Genomic DNA, 20,969 nt, shown 5'->3' with positions numbered 1-20,969 from the left:
GTATCATTGTGAAAACTTTTAAATAAAGGCCAAAGATATCCACATGCTGTAATTTAGTAGGTTTACAGTGCATGGCAGCATAGAAACTGGTACAGTCTGTGTCAGTGTTGATTAGTAATCTCCCCTGCAGCAGCAGATTCTTTGTTTCACTGGCAATTTACTTCCAATTCTGTTTATGTTTTGATGATTTTGACAGTACCTAAGCTTATCGCAGCAGGCCAGAGGACACAAAGCATGCTGACTGTCACAGACAAAAGGAAGAACGATGAATAAGTCCAGAAACCTGGGGAAACTACAGTGGCCAAAGTCAAAGTTGTTTAGATACTGTCATACAGCTATTTTGTTTTTGGGCTGGTACAGCCTTTGTAGCCTAATTCTTGTTGCCTTAGAGTTCTCCTGTGATGTACTGAAATGTGTAATTACTAAATGTTATAACCTGTTTAAAAATAAACCTCTTTGAAAAACATGTTGGAATTCTTGCTAGAATACATTTTAAAAAAAATATACATTACTCCATTACTTCTTAGTTAAGATGATATCAGAAGCTAAAGACCCATAGTGGACCCACACCCATTGTGCATCTTTCCTGCTTAGACCCACTACTGTTGTTGCGACCTATCACCTGCAATCCCACCCATTGGCCTACAAAAACTTAGAGGTGCCCTCATTTAAAAGTAGGGTAAAGGCAAGCAGAATAGTGATGTGCAGGTTGACAAAACCCCCACCCAACCTGCTCCCAACCCACACAACGGAGACAGGCAGGTGTGCACCTATAAATGTAGCCTGCTGGAGGCAGAAGCAGGCAGAGGAAGGTTGCAGTCGGGAGAGCTGAAATAAGGACTCAACCCAAACCTACCTGCGACCCACAGTGTGCAAAGGCTGGCCCAAATCCACCTGACCCACAGGTCCCTGGCCAGCCCACACATCACTAAAGCAGAGGACTATTGTGTGACCCTACAGACATGCGCAGTTACCTACATGCAACCTGCCCAATACCTACATTTTTATCAGGTACAGTCAGTTACTCCTCTATCTGTATTATTCTATCAGGTACAATGTTTAAACATTCAAAAAGTAGAGTCTACACAGTTTTAACTCCCCCTTGAATACTTCTGAGAGCAGTCAATAACAACAGAAGAGCATACATACATACAGACAACTCCTGCATCAAGTCGGGATAAAGTCATTACTGAGGTAAAACTGAATCTTTGCATACTATTGGATTTCTCTATCCAGTATTCTGTGCTTGACAAGTAATGCAAGGCAGATGCCTACAGATGTTTCAGTATTGTCTCCTGATCAGAGCGTCTCTGATGTAAGGAAACTTTCACTTCTGCTGCTTTGAGATCCTAATTTAATTGTGCATGACATTCGTGTTTTCTAGCACTACTATGTCTGCCAAAATATATGTTATATTACTTTTACGGCAAACAAAAGTTAGATTTTTAAAAAAATGATTAAAAGTTCTGAAAAGTTGATTGAACGATTGAACAGCCAGTGCATGTCTTATAAGACATCTTTTCAAGCCATGTTGCCATTAATGAAAGATAGATAATTTGGGCTCCTCATGCCCATGGATAACAGATCAGTACAGCCATTTGTAATGTTTACATGAAGCAATTATTACAAGGCTAGATTTGAGTCTCTAAAACAGCAGTTAATGCTCAAACCATTTTACCTACACAGAGCACGTGTAAGTAACAGTGACAGTCAGGAAGGCCATTAATATTATGCTGACTTCATAGGTAATGGGCAGTTTCATTCGTCATGTCCACCAACATACAATGCAATGCATATTTCATAATTAAGAAAATATCTCAATGATAATTTTTTAGCAAAAGCAGACCCATAAAATACACTTCTCATGGATTTGCAATTATGAAAGTTTTGAATATAGATTTTCCTATTTTTCTTCAAAATGAAGTTGCTAATACCATTTCAACCTGGTCAATTTAAACCATGACATGAAAATATATTTGTTCCTGTATTTAAAAACAGTTCAACTGGGAAGATTTTGCTACACTCTTTATGTTGCCCAACACAATGTGCAAAGTGCAAAAAAAGGCCAGCAAAAAATGCCATGTCTTTGTGCTTTGCACACTGTGTTGTACTCTTAAAGAACGGCCATAGGCCTTTGCGTTCTGTTTCAGAGTGCACAGACCTGAAGCTAGCCACTTGAATACAGCACTGCCTACACATAGGCATACACTCTCTAGCTACCCATCCACTAACTAGCACCCCATTTAGATGCACAAGTTAGGAGGCAGCAGGAGGCACAGACCTTAGTGGGGCCCTGCCCTTGCAGTGTCAGAGCAGGAGGTAAGGACAAGGCTTGCCTGCACCACTTATAAGGTTATATAAGTGGGTATAATGTAAATAATCCCTATAGCACATCACCTTTTAAAGCCCTTCATTCCTCTGCACCGCACTACATCCCTTATCTCCATACATGTCTCCATATATTTCTAGTCAACCCATGGGTTCCTCTCTGTTCCAGTACATGTGCAATTGCAGTCAAAAACAATATAACAGGAGTCAGGTCTCATTTACATCCACAAGTGCAGCGAGCAAAGTACAATTTGGAGTACAATCACATGTTTTTTTTCCAACAATGCAGCATTTTCCCCTGGCATCATTATGATAACAAAGGGGCATTACTCTTGATGTCACCTCATCAGGTGGTGGCAGTAGCTCCAATGTTCCCTTAGCAGTGCATGATTCTTAAAGGAGAAGGAAAGGTTAAGTCACTTGGGGGCACCCCTAAGTGACTTAAATCGCATACTTTTTACCCCAGGCTGGTGCCCCTGTTCAGAGAGAACAGCACCAGCCCGGGGTAGCTGCGAGCGCTCCCTCTTCCGTATTAGCTGCGCGCGCATGCGCAGTAGAGTGAAAAAGCCGAACTTAAACATAGAAGTCGGCTTTTCACTCTACTGCACATGCGCCGGCCCACGGATTTCGGCGGCAGCGCGAAGACGGAAGGAGGAAGGCTCGCTGCAGGTACCCCGGGCTCGTGCTGTTTTCTCCTAACAGGGGCACCAGCCTGGGGTACAAGGTAAGCGATTTAAGTCACTTGGGGGTGCCTAACATTTTGGCACCCCCAAGTGACTTAGCCTTTCCTTCTCCTTTAACAGAAGGCAAGAGGGACGGAACAGTGCAGAGCATAACTATACGGAAGTGCAGGGACTACATGCAGGTACCTTTAATGCAGGTACCTTTATTGAAATTGGTTTTACGCATGACAGCAGGGAAATTGAGGAGACCACAACTGCACTTGCAGACATATGTGAGCCCTGATGTACATCAGCTCGGTTGCAACATTGTTCAGACGTCAGGGACAGGAATGAATAGAAAATAGACAGACTACTTTCAATATTACAAATAATTTTTAAAACACTGAGAACTTGTAATAAATGTATATTAGAAAGTTGCTTAGAATTACCTTTTACTTTATTATGCAACATTTGTTTTTGGGTGGTTGACACCTTTAAGCAACTGAAAACTGCCGTTCCATAGCATGAAAAGTTATGATATTATCCATTACTCTATGTTTGTAAAGTTTTAGTTCTGTGGATCAAATGGCACTACACATTTCAAGTAAATTGCAATGTGATCAAAGATAACACCAGATCAGCAGAGATGCAATGAAGGCTTGATGCATTTGATAAAAATAACAGATTTAATGCATGTCATCTGTTTTAGGGCTCTTACACATAATCATGCGTTCCACCGTATGGGAACCCACTGCCGGAGCCCATTTTTTCCTATAGCGGCTGTACTAACTGCACCGCACAGAACTGCTTTACGCAGGTGAAATGCAGAAAGTTGCTGCATTGCTACAGAATATACACATATTAATCATGTTAATATGTGTATATTCTGTAGCAATGCAGCAACTTTCTGCATTTCACCTGCGTAAAGCAGTTCTGTGCGGTGCAGTTAGTACAGGTACACCCCATACAATATTGATAACTTCACATACCAAAGAAACATGAGTTAGCCCTAAAATATAAAAAAATATTTTAATTTGATATTTTATACCTAGCAGTCCCCTCAATTTCAATCTTTATTTTCATAAAGCATGTTTAATTTATTAAAACACGAGCATTAATAATCTTATTAGTTTGCAGTCGCCTTTCCTTTCCTATATCCAATTTAAAGATGACTCTAACTAGGGCATCCGATGCTGGCCTTAAAAATAACATTCCTGATTGATACACTACCCTTTTTCTTCCGCTGTTTCTAAACCGGTAATCAGGTTCTCTTTTCCCTCGTTCCAGCCTTTAAGACAGCTTGATGATGACTGTGAAAGAATGTAGCTCATCTCTGCAGAGCAATTAACAGCTGTCTTCAGCTACGGGAGGAAGGGAAAGGCTTCTGTCCCCAGTCACAGTATTTAAGCACTAGGCTAATTGGGTGGAAACTGGAAAACAGGAGTATAACCCCTAGACACTCAGGAATACACAGTACACGCTTCAATATATTAATCTAAAACAACTGCTTTAATTTTAGCAGCCAGTGAGAATGTATTTTATTCTGTGCAGTATATTTGGAAATTGAAGAAAAAGTATACCCTTGCTGTAGTCAAAAAAAAAATCTAATCTTGTACAGTTAGAGGTTCTGAGGCACTTAAGCCTATGGAATAGCAATGGTCATGGGAAAAGCAGATATGGGTTGGTAATATTAGCAGCAGAGTTGTCAATCTAATCAACACCATAGTAATTAAGTCATTTTTAAGCTCCAGATAATTGCAATCAATTTATCCCTATGCAAATTAACAAAGCTTCAAACCTTAATGATTGATTTTGAAATGTTCTATTATATATACGTTCACCAAATCATGCAGTTCGGTAACTATATATTCATTTTTTAGGCTATGCAACATAATACAAATGGAGTATATTGTTGGATGGAGCACGCCAGGATCACTTGTCAGTAAAAATTATATCCTTTATTAAATAAAGGATATAATTTTTACTGACAAGTGATCCTGGCGTGCTCCATCCAACAATATACTCCATTTGCATTCTAAATATGCCTGGATCGGGGGCGGTACTGGATGTGCCAGCACGGGACACTTGGAGGGCTTTCGGTCTCTGGTGAGTGCTCCCCGTTTCATGCTTTTTACCACAATATGCAACATAATAAAATTTTTAAAAAGAAAATATATTTAAGCCTTAAATGTTTAAAGGTAATGTGTCCAACACTAATAAAAGCCACTTCACTGTTTGGGAGGTGAAAAGGGACATTTATACGACCTCAAAAGTTTTATATGCGTTTATTGACTAGATATGCCTGTCCAGCATCTACAAAGAAAATATTTCTTGCCAGCAGCAGTTCAATTTGGTTTAAGGCTAATGCCACACGAGGCGTAGGGCTGAAATGAATCGGGATACGCTCGGGTGCAGGCACAAGTAGCAGGCGTAGGGCTGATTTTTTGGCAAGCGTTTTTCCGCTTGCCGAAAAAATCAGCCCTACGCCGCGTGTGGCATCAGCCTAAGAAATGTTTTGATTCAATCAGTAAATCAACATTTCAACTGAATGACATCTGAACCCAATTTATAATAACAAAACCGATTTGTCACTAAATTCTTGTATACTAAATAGCTTAGCCAATAACTATTCCTAAAGTCTTATGAGACTCTGCACACATTGGCTCTAAATAGGGTAGTTTTTTTTGTATCTTTGCTTTTAATATATTCATTGATTTATGCTTATGAAATAAAAACAATATTATATTGCTGTTTTGCTGTAATTTTTATACAAAAATCCTAGACAGATAACCGGACCATAGCCCCACCCTTATTTCCTGCCAGGTAAAGACTCTTGACAAATGTGTATAATTTAATGATACCAATAAAATTAATTAATTTAAAGCTGACCATACAGTGGCCAATAAAATCTGTTGATTCAGCCAACAATTTATTGGCATGTCTATCGGTCTCTCAGTTGCATGCCATTAGCTGCCAGAAAATTGGGCACATATCTATCGGGCAGGTTTAAAAATGAATGGGGTGTAGATAAAAATAAAGACAATGTGTGGATGGCTAACTTTGCAGTCTTAAAATGTCACCTTGATGGGGCAGATCCATACATTTTCCTGTTGATTTTTTCATGCCTTTACATACAACCCTAGCTGTGAAAAATCTTCCTATACCTTGGTTATAAAGACATTCATTAATGTGATTAAACCAAAGTCAGAATGTGATATTTGGGTGGGGGGGGTAAGTAAATTAACACATATGAAAGAAATTATATATATATATATTTTTTTTTTCTGGCTATCAATTATTAGTGGTAAGATTCATTGCTTGCTGGGCAAGATTTGTCCAACCTAAGCAGTGATAAAGTGCTCCGGTGAGTAAAGTCTCTTCAGTTCCTGTGTTATTTTATGAAACCTATTTATCAAACTGTCAAAATATTCTCCTTTGATAATGGTGCTCCAAAGAATGCTAAGGTAAGTTCAGGAATTTGTAAAGAGAGTTTTTATCACTGCAGTGTAGAGGTGCTTGAGGTTCTTCTCAAGGACCCCCAACAGTTTATACCTCAGAGACTCAGGTGCAGCTGCTTTATAAAAAGTTTCTCCTGCCTCACCCCCCCCCCCATCTCTGCCTCCAAGTGTTGCAGAACATTAAGGGGCAGTTCATCAAAATTTGAGTTTAGAACTTAATATAAAAAAAACTCATATTAAAAACGCTTCTAAGAATCCCATAGGAATGAATAGAAAATTAGTTTTTATGTATTAAGCTCAACTTATTTTATGATAAATCTGCCCCTTACTGTTTATAACTCATATATAAATGTTTTGGTCTCACTGACAAACATTCACCTCTAAATCAGGCAGTGAGGCTGAAGGGTTAGAACCTCTTGCTTCTGATCCCTTACCATTCACTGCATATGCTGATCGAGAAGAGGGTGGGAAGCCAAAAGCTAATACCGCCCTGTCTCTAGTTGTGGAGCAATGACTTCTTTATCTTGACAAAGGCAGTTATGACCTCAACATGGTATTGACTATGGGGTATGGGGGTTAAGAAATCATAATTTTAGTAAAAGCACTGGAAGCTGTGTGATAATTAATTAGTAGAGGCTACATTCATCACTTTTCTATGACACAGTTGTTATCTCTGAGATAATTGCTCAATAATTACAAAAGCTAAATTTCTGTGTTACTGGGCTCACAGCAAAATCAATTTAGGCCCTCTAAATTTGGGGAACTTGAAATTCATAAACATAAATCAAAACTGATCAGTGCCGGACTAAGCCCCCATCAATCCCAAGATACATACATGTATATGTGTGCTTAAATTCCTAAGGGATATTAACACCTAGTTAACAATAACATATTATACATTGTAATACATTGTTTCTGTTATGTTTTACTTGTGTAGTGTGTGTGCTTCTGTTTGTCAGGGTTGCACCTTTTCTAAAACAAAAAATACTGCCCTTAAATATGTGTGTGTTGACCCTAAACTTGCAGGTTGGGATGGTTTGGTTCAAATTGGTGTGAGGTTTTGGTGCAGGTCAGAGTGGGGAAGTTGACTCCTCCTCTGCTCCCGCATGCAGTAGTATACAGAGCGGAAAGAAGTGGGAACAGGTTGGGTGCTAGGTGTTGATATGGGTTTTGCAGGTTGGGGTCAGGTGTGGGTTTATGATCTACCTATAGCTATTACTTGTTACAGAGGTATTGGCACTGGATATAGTACCTGGCCAGGACTCTACCACATGCTCCAAGCCTTAAAGCAGAAAGTAAGAGGAAATCAGTTGTGCTGTGTAAAATGTATAAACTGGGTATTTTTTAGATCAGGGATCCCCAACCTTTTTACTTGTGAGCCACACTCAGATGTAAAAAGTGTTGGTGAGCAACACAAGCATGAAATAGTATCCATGTAGATTGCTAGCCTGCAGGAGGCTCTGCTTGGAGTAAAACTGCGTCTAAGTGCTTCTGAAACTTGTCTCCGAGGCAGAAATGTAAAAATTGCACCTACTTTGAGGCCACTGGAAACAACATCAAAGGGGTGGTGAGCAACATGTTCCTCACAAGCCACTGGTTGGGGATCATTGTTCTAGACTAAGCACGACATTTTGCATCTCCTAACAATGCCTCATGGGTCTATAGAAGGGAAGCCCAACTGGCTGCTTTCTAGCTCTTGATAAATGCAGTTCCCACTGCAAGTTGTGCTCTTGGGGATGGTACAACCCTACTAAGAAAGAAAGTGACAATAGCAACATGTAATTTTACTTATAAAACTGGACAGTGAGGGTATAGACAGTGAAAATCAAATCTCCATATGGAACAGCATGGAGAAGCTGATGATGCATGTAGCTGATTGAGCTTCAATGCTGTGCATTCCTAATGAATGTTCTTTTATTATGCTAAGTGCTTTGGAAATTCTTAGGATCTGGGGTTTCTGAATAAGGGATCTGCAATTCTCACACAGTGTCTAAAATTCACTACAAAAAAAAGGAAATATTAAAAAATCTAAGAGAACGGCTAACAATATGGATTTATGCTGAGTACGGCAAGGAGCAACTGTGAGAGCACTAAGGACTACAAACTCGGGTGCAAGGCACAATGCTGTCACCTGTAAGGGATCCCTATAATTTCACTGAGTGTATATTAACTACTTCACTACCTAGGTTGCACATTGTCAATGATACTCAAGCTAGAGTGATGCCAGAGCACAGGTATGTGCACCCCATTTCCACTACCCGTGAATGCAGCACTGCCAAATGCATACAGTAAAACACTTTGTGCTCCAAAGTGCCAAAAAAACACAACATTTTGTCCATTTCTTGAACTTTGCACCTTATAAATGAACCACATTGCCTTGTTATTGCACAATCAATCAAGAAAACTTTGTTTAAACAATGCACTATTTGGATAATAAGTTTCTAGATAACAGACACTGGGTTATCTGTTCTGTTCCTCCCGTGCCTGTCTATTATATATAAAATAGGGCAAACAGAGTGTAAGTTGAAAGGGGCTCTTACATTTTTCAGAATTATATTATTTTTATTTTTTCCAAATGCTACTCATTGACTAAATTATCAATATTGATATTTTTAGGTAAAAACACTTTTTATTTTGATGATAGTGTCCTTAAGTCTTTCTACAGCACTTTAATGTTTCCTGATAAAGAAATGAGGCATGCAAATGGAAATTGCTTCCTGCAGCCAAGTGAAAAACAACATTTGCAAATAAGACTTTTGCCTGAACTACCATCAAGGTATTAAAGAGAAAATATACACTTTTGCTGTTATTTGCTTGCATCACATAACATCAGTAGAGAAGACATTACTCTTTTAGCCTATGGAAGTGATTAACCTCACAGAAATACTGAAATTAAATGTGACACTCAGTATTATTTTTCAGCAATAATTAAGCTTTACCAATAAATCAGCTTGATCTAAAGCATAAGAGGTGGCATATCACCCATAATTACTAAACATATATGCATGTTAATTAATTTCATATTAACATACTGTCAGCATGGTACCATAGGTTAGTAGGTCTAACATGATTATGAAGGCATTTAGAGGTGAAAGTAAGATATTCTCATGAAAGCCCTTGCAAGGGTCAGAAAATGACCCAGATAGCTTTTAGGAAACACTTTAATGAGTTAAATAAAATCCCAGTAGTATAATGAGAACAGCCAAGGTCACCAAGCCTGTCTCTGTAGGTGATGATAATAGCATTAATGAAGTAAGTAACTTCTTTTCTGGATCTACTGGATATGATCATTCAAAATAAGAAATATAATCAGATAATGCCCCCATCTTGTAAGGTGGAATCAGCTAACATAGAGGTGCAGTCAGTTGTGCACACAGTGCAACCTGGCCATCATCAGATAACCTGCACACAACCAATGAACTGTCCCTCTGCCTGATGATATGTCACCCAAGTGTCCTCACAGGCCAGGTACCTCTTATGAGCAACCCTAGGTCTTCAGCTAGCACTCCTACACAGGTGCCAAGCCAAAGGCTGGCAGTTAGATAGTCAACAGGGAATTAAGGCAGCCTGCATTGGGTAGAGACTTAAGTTACTGACACTTGATTAAAAGATGAGAATATGAGGGACTTGTTCTAAATAAAAATGTAAAGTATGGGTTACCTTTTCTTAAAATAATGCAGAAACTCTGATGTCAAATATGGCAGAAAAATCCCTCCAGACAAGACAAAGAAAACTATTAAAACAAGTATAAAACAAACAGCATTTTTCAAGCCCAGGGGAAGTAACAAACTAAGCGTGGTAGTGTTTTCCTACTTGCAGGTAAATAAATAAAACACCAAGAATTTCACTGTAGCAAAATTTAAAATAGAAGTTCACCCAAAATGAGTATGACAATGAGTATCTTATAATATTGTTTGGCATACTCTATGCTGTTTACATTATCTGGGTACTAAATGATACATGGCAAAAGTGGCAGTGGCCTGAGTTCAATATTGCAGAAATGACAAAGAAACATAAATCCAGCATGTTATTCAAAAGATAATTGGGTAGCTATCCATGAGAGACAAACAGATAAAACTCAGAATGGCCTAATAAAGTCATTAGAGTCAGGCAAGTAAGACTGGTCCAACATATTAGAAAACATAGCAAAAAGCTAATTATGATTTAAAAAAAAAAAAAAAGATAATTGTTTTCTAAAACATACACAACAGTAACATTCTGGGGAAGGTTCCTTCTCCATAAATATGAGACAAAATATATCTCCTCAGGGTGCAGTATTTTAATGGCCTAAAAGCAACTCAGTGTATAGCTAAGACCACCATGATGGTACCAAAAACATCTGGATTACAAGTTGGAGGGGCACAGTGTGGGAACTAAGACATATGTGCTGACTTAGAACACACTGTGTCATTCATTTCTTTTACTATGGGAAGTTAACTCAAAGATCAAGCTAAAAGCCTTTAGCAGTTAAGCAGCACAATATATCCAAGAAAATGTGTCGTCTGAAACATTTTAAAATTCAAAATTTAAATTCTTATTGATTTCACTCTACCAAATATTTAACAGGATAATATTGTTGGATTTTCTGAATTTAGGATTGATAGACTGATAGTAAGTAGGGAGGCCTCTGGCATAAAGCTACATGAGATAGGATCTGTAATCTGGAACTGAGGTTTTCTGGAAAATTGTCTCCATGTAAATTGGTGCAACAGACCTTAAAAACAAAAAGCATTTAAATGTTTAAAAAATCCAGGATCCATTTTTTGCCATCAACTTTTATTTAAGTTGTTTGAATAAGTACAATTTGTTGGCTAGCATTATTGTGAGCATTGACAAGAACTGCATCCACCTGTCAGTGCTCACATGGGGCAGACTTTAGTCTAAAAACACTCAACTGGGCAGAGTTGCTCACTGGCCGAGAAATGACCTCATTTTACATTAACCTAAATAGGACACTATGGGGCAGATTTATCAAAATGTAAGTTTAGAGCTTAATATATAAAAACTCACCCATATGCTATTCATGCCCATGGGGTTTTTAAAAGCTTATTTATCAGTGGGTTAGAGTTCATCAAGTGCCACACCTGTCAAATGCTTTACATATTAAAAATACATCGGTCATCTGTTTTACTGGGCCAGGGTCCAGGTACACAGGAGGCCCAAACAGACCACACAAGACCATGGTATATCATCTTAAAGCAGCCCCTCTGGTATTTGCCAGAATTTAAAACTTGCCAGTCTTGGACTGGCAGGGTGCTAATATGTTGATGCCAGGCCCAGATTGAGACTCAAAACAGACCCTGGAATTTCAAGTACACAGAGGCCCAAACAGCCCCCCACCAGCTTACTAAATAGTGACTGCCTATGGCGTCTTACAGCAGCCCCTCTGGCATTTGCCTGAATCTACAGATTACCAGTCTGGACTTGCTAGCATGCTGAGACCATGGTTTATCCACTATTCACAGGTACAGCTTTCCATTTCAAAATTTGACACATTTCTAAATGAGGGGCTGATTCATTAGCACATGTATGGACACCATACCATTCATCAAATTATGTTATACAGTTCAAAGTCAGAACAAATGGATAAGTGGTATGTGGTCTTCCAAAGGAGCCAAAGTGCGTATGGTTCAGAAAATAAGCATAAATATATATATATATATATATATATATATATATATATATATATATATATATATATATATATATATACACAGTATGATTATAAAGTCCTATGACTTTTCCAGCTACAAACACTACAGGTTGAAATATACAATATTTGATTCACAAGTTAGTAGAGAGTCTGTAATTTAGGACCTTTCCAGAGTAACTGGCAATGGAATAAATCTGCACAAATATGCTACAACTTTACAAGCTGGGCCCATCATCCCAAAGGGTTAGTTTCCCTCACAAATAAGTAGAGACCTCATGTTAATAGTTATAGAACTTAAGCTAGCCAAAGCATATCCACTCATAATCTATTATTGGCCATTATAAATAGTGCTACTTTTGCGGTGTCTTTAATGGTTGGCAGAGCTCCAATCTGACTATGGAGGAGGACATGTAGATCTAGCCTTACATTACAAGCCTGTTTCAACACTAGATCTCTACAAATGATGGCTTCACTCACGTTTTTTAACCTACTGATTTTGTAACTATTCTAGTAGTCTAGACATATTTTCTGTAAATATATAAATATTTAACAAACCTAATCTGTAAATATTCAAAAAATGATTATAAACAACCAGTTATGAATATTATTATAAATGAATGTTTTGTCTGACTCTTTCAAAAGTGATTGCCTGGTAAAGGAAATCAGGCATTCATCCATTTCTTAAACTAATCTAGCCACTGGGATGGCATGTCTTTAATTAACTGTCTTTGACCACCGATTTGTGTTGTTTTGTCCTTTGCTTATGTGCAGTGTCTGGGACAAGACAGTATTAATGTGTGAGCTGTAATTAAGGGTATATCAGTAGAAGCAGAGAAGGATCTACCTCAACTTTATTCATTTTTACTAAAAGAGAGATTGATAAAGAAAAGTATAGGTTGAATAAGAATTACATGTTGTGAGCCCCAAGCTAAGTTGCACACAATTCTGATAAAAATAAATACATCATACACACACACACTACATACCCTAGTGTCCATGTAAGATAGTTACATAGTTACATAGGGTTGAAAAAAGACCAGTGTCCATCAAGTTCAACCCATCCAAGTAAACCCAGCACCCACAACCCACACCTACCAATCTATACACTCACATACATAAACTATAAATACAACCACTAGTACTAACTGTAGATATTAGTATCACAATAGCCTTGGATATTCTGATTGATCAAGAACTCATCCAGGCCCCTCTTAAAGGCATTAACAGAGTCTGCCATTACCACATCACTAGGAAGGGCATTCCACAACCTCACTGCCCTCACCGTGAAAAACCACCTACGCTGCTTCAAATGGAAGCTCTGTTCCTCTAATCTAAAGGAGTGACCTCTGGTGTGTTGATTGTTTTAATGGGAAAAAAGTACATCCCCCAACTGCCTATAATCCCCTCTAATGTACTTGTACAGAGTAATCATGTCCCCTCGCAAGATAGAAGGAATACTGACTACTAAAACTGATACCCATTAATATGGCCAACCAAGTGCTCAGCCAAATCAGCAGCATATGATCACTCAGCCATCAGGCCAATGATCTGATCCCTTAAGAGGCCCAAAAGGAAACATCAGCTATGGATAGATACAGTCCTGTTATGGTCCTAAAGAGATTTCCCAACCTCCCAAATTGATATCTGAATGAGTCTGGAACATATACTGTTTAGTACAGAAAATTGTTTTAAGGGCATAATTGAGCAAATAGGTTACTAACTTAAATAAGTTAAGATGGCAATGCACAGACCAATAATTTTCTATAAAACACAGTTTTGAATGATTTCTGGTACATTTTGCTGACTGATATATTATGGATATTGGTTGGCTTGAGGATTGGGCAAATTTAAAAATCCAATGTGCCAATACACCATAAATGGCAGTGGATGATGCAATGGCAGATAAGGAAATTAAGAGCCTCTTTTCCCTTCTTGCCCATTGATTGGAACTATTGAAAAACTATCATGTTTGGCCCCATGTAAGGTATCAATCTTTTCGTAAACCAACCTTCAGGTATCTGCCAGTATATGGCTGGCCTTAGTGGACCAATCCAATTACACTCTGAGGTTCTGAATAAATTGCATCATGCCATGACTTTCCCCAAAGAGTGTCAGCTGCAAGAGTGATCTGAGCTTTCCCACTACCTATGTTTACAAATGCAGCTTTGACACTGGCCCTACCTAGCACATTACAATAACTATAAAATGGTGAGACTGAAGTCCAGCTAAAAATCACCTTTCTGGGCTACTAGTACTCCTAGGTATTAGCCTTTCACCACTGAAGTTACAGTCACCTAATGCCAGCAATATACAATAACTGCTATCTTATTTCCCTTTATATAACATTCAAATATAAGGGCAATTTTTTGTGTGCACAGAACATTCTTGTTCTTAATATCAGTTGGAGATGCCATATTGTTTGCCTATGCAAATGACAAACAAAATGACAGACCCTACTGAGAAGGATAAATATATACACAGAGAGAGAGATGGAAAATTTTGTGCACACAATTAGCAAGGCATTTATACTGAGGTATTATTGGGCTTGATATTGTTTGCCTGTAATGTCCCAGAGGCAATGCAAAGATGAATATCTCACAAAGGTGCTTATCAGTACTTCCTAACAAAAGTAGCCTCAAAGTATACTGACATTACTTTAGCTGAGGTTAAATTTCCGGTGAATCGTCCAACTCAAACAATAATATAAAGCAACATAAACTAAGGGCAGCACACAATAAATCATCCTGTCAGCTGGTTATTGATTTTGTGGGGTGGGGGAAAGATGAAATTTCCAGCAGTTCAATGCCTTTATTAATATCAATAAAACAATTATGACATTGCTTGGTTTAAAACATTAAATGTGGAGCCTTTTTTTTCCTCGTCAGGCCCTCTGGTATCTTTGATGCACTTATCTTTACAAAAAAGATGATTTTAAAAAAATGCAAGAGAATCGTACAGATGAACTGACAATAGAGAGCAAGTCTCAGTTGCACATTACACGAGAAAAGACATTGCACGTTCACTGACCCCTGTCTGCAAATGTAACATGCGGGTGGCAGGAGTTGTGTGGCACTCTTTAGATACTACGTTTGTAGCTGGCTAAAAAGACAAATGTGTACCATTAAGCTTTTACTGAATGAGTCTGAAGCTAGTAATTTATGAATGAATGCAGCAGCTATACAGGCAGCCATGCTTATACTATCTATAACAGAAGCAGTACAGTTCCTATACACATGATCTTTTTAACTTCCTGGAGGATAAATTTAAACAGATCTTTACATGCTCCAATACATTATGCTGAATGACTTGATAAGCAATGACAAAAGCCTTTAGAACAAAACGCAATATTATATTGGCAAATTAGCTTTATATTGAGCTTGTGGCTTGCCCCGGTATATATGCTATCTCTGGAATTAAGCAACTGGGGTATATTAAATCTCTTTTGACTGAATGCTCATATCATACACAGAATACCTGTGCCAAACCAGATGCTGCAGTTTATAATATTCACAGGTATCATGTTTATGTTGAACAAGCTTTTAGCTGTTATTGCATGGATTTAAGAAACAGAAACAATGTTGCAAAGTTTTCCAATGACAAATATTGTGACTCATGTCTCACAATGGCTCTAGTTAAACTTTATTAAATATGGCCAAACACCAACAAATAGACTTCCAAGTTTCTAACATACACCTTACTTTGCACCCACATTCAGGTTCACAAACTATTGTTGTTTCTTCAAGACTAAGTCATGTGTGGCCTATTTTATGCCTTTAGAGAAAGTGCCAATGCAACCTACTCTGTGTCTTTAAACAATGACATCAGTGTTACCAGCCTGTCACTGCTTAAAGACATAGGCTGTTTAAGTGACATAGGCCATACTCCACCCCCTCCCCCAATATGGACCATGTACAATTCTCAAAAAATAGTCCACAATAATCCAACACAACTTTCTTTCTGAAAATTAATGAGATATATATATATATATATATATATATAATGTTGTTCTTTGGTGCCAGTGGTTAAGGCATTGTCTGGTTTTATAGTATCTTCTATGGAATCTATAGATCTATGTTCTCGTAAACTTCTGCCTAAAAATGTGGACTACACCTAGGGTCAGAAAACAACATATATATATATCAGCTTAAAAGTCAGCTCAAAGCACTGAACAGGTAATGTGTATTCAATAAACAGTTAATTCTGGTATTTTTAGTCCATTCATTAGACAGAAAAGAAATGCTGAACACAGGAGTACCAGTCTGTCTATGGCATGAAAATGGAGAGTTGATGCTCTGTATTGGAGAGCAGATGTAGGAAGAGTGTCAACTGCATGCTCACACACACATACACACAAAAGATCTCTCTGTGTACACACAGATGTGCATTTATTACAACCTCACAATCTGGAGAAGCTTTCAGAGAAGGAATGGTGCATCTTGAAGGCAGACAAGAAGGACTGGAAGGGTGGGGGAATTGGGGGAATTAAGGAGCTGGCTAGGCAGGGAAAAAAAGAATCATCTCCTCTGACCTCTAGTGAAGTGCCAGGTTTTTTCTTAAGCTCTTCACATTTCCTAAATTTGCAGATCTGGTGTCCTGTTTTACGGTTCCTGCAACTGCTGCAGACTCCACAGTTGATGAGCCGCTTGCAGGGGACACAGACCCCACACCTTTTCCTCTTCTTCTTGGCAGGATTCCCGCCGGCTCCCGAGGAATTATTCTGCGGGCAGTCTGCCAGATTGGCAATTTGAAACGCACTGTCTGTGACGGCTGCCGAGGCTGCTGCGGGGGAGTGAAGGGCTGTCATGACGATGACCCCTGGAGGTAATGAGATGCCCCCTAGAGCTGGAATAGCGGAAAAAGTTCCAACGCGTTCAGGGAGATTCATTATCTCTGCTTCAGCAGCGCCGCATTTGAGCTTGTTCATGCATTCCCCTGCCAAAGGTCTGCAGTGTTCAGGGGATAAGGTGGAAAGGAAATTATTATTTGCCATTTGCAAAGACTCTGGCGCCCCGCCAGGCTTTCCCAGCCGCTGGGAGTCGTTTCTGTGCATGCTGGTCCTATTAGGGTTGATAGCGGCTGATTTCCTCCCCCAGAGCATTGCATTATCACAGTTCCAAGGGGACATGCCAATCCGTGCACTGGGGAAAATGGGGGTTGTGATCCTGGCAATCTTAGCAGCCTGGGGGAAAGCGCCATTGGTTTTGTAAAATGTGGCAAAGGACCTATACCTCTCCATTTCTGAATTGTAATCCATGAGGCTGTTGAGAGCCCCCTCCACCAAATTATCCTTGGGGAGCACAGCAGCCTCGGGGTTCTGTCCATTCTCCACACAGACATTAGTGTTCATATTGGACATTTCAGAGGAGGGTAACTGGAAGGGGGTAGGGGGAGAGAGAGGGGGGAAACCACTGAAGCAGCTTAACTCAGTCACCTTTATTCCCTGGGTAAACCCTTCTATAATGAAAAATTATTTTGGTCTGGCTTGGGTTTTTGTTTTTTTTTAAAGAGACGTTCCTTTTATTTCTTTCTGGGTGATTTTTCAGCAGACAGCAATTTGTCACGGAGCATCTTCTTGTGCATTGTCACAAACGCCAACTGTTCCAAGTAAAACAAAGAGAATCATTCCAAAAACGTGCACAAGAGAGGAGAGAAAAGAAATAAATATACTGTCAAGATCATTTCCATCACATTAATAAATACGGCTTCCCCCACCCACCTCCTACTCCCGTAGATAATTGAATTGCATAATAGCATTAATAGCTGGATGGAATACCTGAAGGTGGCAGGGGGAGGGGGGAGAAGGAAATTGGGGGTGTTGACAAATGCCAAGGGAGAGGGAATGAGGAGATCAAAAGACATCATAGATGGAAAGGGTTATAATACCTTCTAACCAGAGGGCATTTAACGTTATGAAATGCATGAACAAAGTCTTGTCAAGGCACGGAAATGATGGAAGGCTGTGAGCAAAATGGTCTTGAGCAGAAAAATGAACAGGAAATTAGCAAATTAAGTGCTGAGAAAGTCGACAAAGCATCCAAGTATAAACTGGAGGCAAGCACAATGCATCTGAGAGCCTGCCTGTATACAATCTGAACTAAAAAGGCAAGGAAAAATAGGAGCTACCAGCTGCCACAGTGTCCTTCTGTGTCTGACGGTCATTAGTTTGAATCCCAGCACAGCTGGCTCTGCTAGGGTCTTAATTCAATGTACCAAGGACAGGTCTCAATTGGAGCAGCCATTTAAATGGTGGGGAGTGGGGAGGTGGGCCCCTGCAACGCAAGGGAGGGAGAAAGGAAGAAATGGGAAAGAGAGGGAGATGAGAAAGGGGCCAGATAAAAATAAGTCAGGCAATTTCATATTCTTCTTGTGTTATCTAAGAGCCAGCAGCTGTACTGAAGCTGAGCTCTGTACAATCACAGAATAAGAAGCCCTAGCATCCCTAAGCACGGGTGGCAGCACCCAGGGACCATAAAAAAACACCTGCACTGAAATGACAAGCCTATAAGGAATGATACTATAATGGCCTTAATGCTAGAGAAGATTTGGATCCCGGATCAAGGGCATAAAACAAAACTTGCTTTCCAGCTTCTGAATTTGCTCAAACTTTTTCTGACATCAATTATCTATTCAGCAAACTCAACTGAGGCACTTATAGATGTGTTTTCCTGCCTATATCTACATTCACATCTAGGTACCATTAAAAAAAACTAATATTTCCTAAAAGTGTTTTTCTCGTGAGCAGCTGAAAAAAAAACGTGCCACTTCACTAATTTAATATCCCCTCCCGCATATTTACAGCCGGAGTCACGAAACGAGAGCAAACACAATTTCAGACTCAAAAATTCAAAGTTCGAAATGGTTATCAATTACAGTAATTAGACACATAATTAGATTAATGAAGCGTTTAAAGCCCAGCTTATGAGTACAAGGCTTGATCGTCAGCAGATGCCAGCTACACGATAGGAAATGAGAGTTTCTGTAAATAAATATAAAGGGGATCTAGATGTAGCTGAAGGATAGACGCCGAACCCTGGGGGAATGCTGATAACACACTGTAAATCCCAGAAAGACCTTGGTCTCCGTGCCAAGAGGAAGCGCCACTGCCTCTGCCCTCTATCAAGGAAAGCCGAGACTCTTAACACACTGAGGTTTGATGGCAGTACAAAAGGCTGCCCCAAAAGGCTCCAGGCTAAATGCATCCAAGGGAAAGAGAGACGCTGAGAGGAATATGCATACATGGGACATTCTTCAGTTCCCACAGAGAACAGATTCAATCACATGCAATAACTTGCAAATGCGCCCAAACTAGTTATGCCAATTCGAGTGGAAGCAAATAGGCAACTGCCAATCATTTCCTTCCTTAGTTTTCATAAGAGTCAGACCACACCGACCTTCCTTTAAGCACGCAAATTCAAAATCAAGCAGGGAGATTGCACTTTCTATCAGCATGGCACAGGTAGTGGCAATGCATAAGTGCAAGGGTGTAACAGGTAAAGAGATAATCAAGTAGAAGAAGAGGAGAAAATAAAAATTGTTGACCATAGGCAATGCTCACAGTTTAATTATCTTCAGCCCACTCATTATGCCGCTAAGCTAAGGTGGCTATGCCCTGCTCAATATGGCACGTCTCCTCTGGCTACTGAAGATCAAAGGTCATATTTAACATCAAGGAGGGGGGAGGCAGGAGCAGATTAATTAATAAATGAGCCCAGCGCTATCCACTTTACAGTAATTTATCCCAACAGACTGAATGGGCACAAACCATGCAAGGTTGGGGGGGGGGGGGAGGAGGAGTAAAATAGTCATATCCCAATTTTTGTACTTACCCCTATATGTAGGATATAACGCAGATGCTGCTAGCTTGAGAATGCATATAATTACCCACACATCACCCTGAGACGAAAGAAATTAGCCCAAGTCCAAGTGCCCCTGCCAGTTCCAGGTGACCCACTTTAATAGTTAAAAAAATACAGGTATATCCTAAAAGAAAAAAATTAAAAAAAAATAAAAAAGAATAAATGAAAAAATGTCCAAGGTAAGGGTGTATGGTGACAAATCGGTGAGCTGTGGTGAAGGCTGAGGTAGAGAGAATAAAAACTAGGGAGGGGGATGAGTGTATTGTGCAGCTGATCTCTCGGTGGTCCCTGCTCTCCCCTCTGTGTTAGTGTGGATGTGTATGTGTGTCTATAGCTGCCTCTCCAGTCAGTTTCCAGTCGATGTGTGTGTGTGTGTGAGGGAGGGAGGGAGGCAGCCTGGGAGTCAGTCAGTCTCTCTCTCTTTCTCTGCGTGTGGCTGAGAGGCATGGGGGGGCTGTGAGAGGAGAAAGAAAGAGGGGGGGTCGGAAACAAGAGGGGGGGATGGTGGAGAGAGAGAGAGAGGGAGAAAGAGAGAGAAGGAGGAGGGAGGGAAGCGTTAGAGGTGGAGAGTTATTGGCGCCGAGGTGAGGAGGATGCAGGGTTGTGGACACCTACTGATGATTGGCTGCAAATTACACCGGGAATGAGAGGCACACACGCGGGCACTGCTCTCTCCAGCCTCCCCTCCCTCCTTCCTCCAATTACACCCCCCTCCTCCTCCTCCTCCTCTCCAGCTCTGCCTTCCCAGTGCAAATCCTCTGCTTCAGAGCAGTAGCAGCCACGTCTCCCGCTCCCCCCAGCAGCCTCCGCAGGGACACGGCTGGCGTTATTATTATTATTGTCTTGGGGTGGTTATTAGGGGAGTTACGCAGCCGTGTCCTACGGGGATACACAGGCTTATAAAGCATGGGGGGGGGGCATAAAAAATCCAGTTTTATATACCAGCCTTGGCCTTGGCAATAGATTTTATCTGACCTTTCTTATTTCCGAGCTGCGGTTTGAGGATAGTATT

At 39.9% G+C, this 20,969-nt stretch overlaps 1 protein-coding gene across 5 annotated transcripts in view; it reads right to left on the bottom strand.

Moving 5' to 3' along the window:
• cxxc4 (CXXC finger protein 4) overlaps window positions 1–20,633 on the bottom strand; it is a 62,027-nt gene extending 41,394 nt beyond the window's left edge. The window contains 3 exon segments of one of the 5 annotated variants that reach the window (NM_001078732.2): window positions 16,630–17,696; window positions 19,928–20,081; window positions 20,573–20,633. In NM_001078732.2, the coding sequence (NP_001072200.2) occupies window positions 16,630–17,457 (828 nt within the window). In that variant the 5' untranslated portion in view covers window positions 17,458–17,696; window positions 19,928–20,081; window positions 20,573–20,633. 5 annotated transcript variants of the gene reach the window in all.
• Window positions 20,634–20,969: the final 336 nt, after the last annotated feature.

The sequence above is a fragment of the Xenopus tropicalis genome, chromosome 1 (assembly GCF_000004195.4).
Source record: "Xenopus tropicalis strain Nigerian chromosome 1, UCB_Xtro_10.0, whole genome shotgun sequence".
Lineage (NCBI taxonomy): Eukaryota > Metazoa > Chordata > Amphibia > Anura > Pipidae > Xenopus > Xenopus tropicalis.
This window is presented reverse-complemented; position numbering and strand designations above follow the sequence as displayed.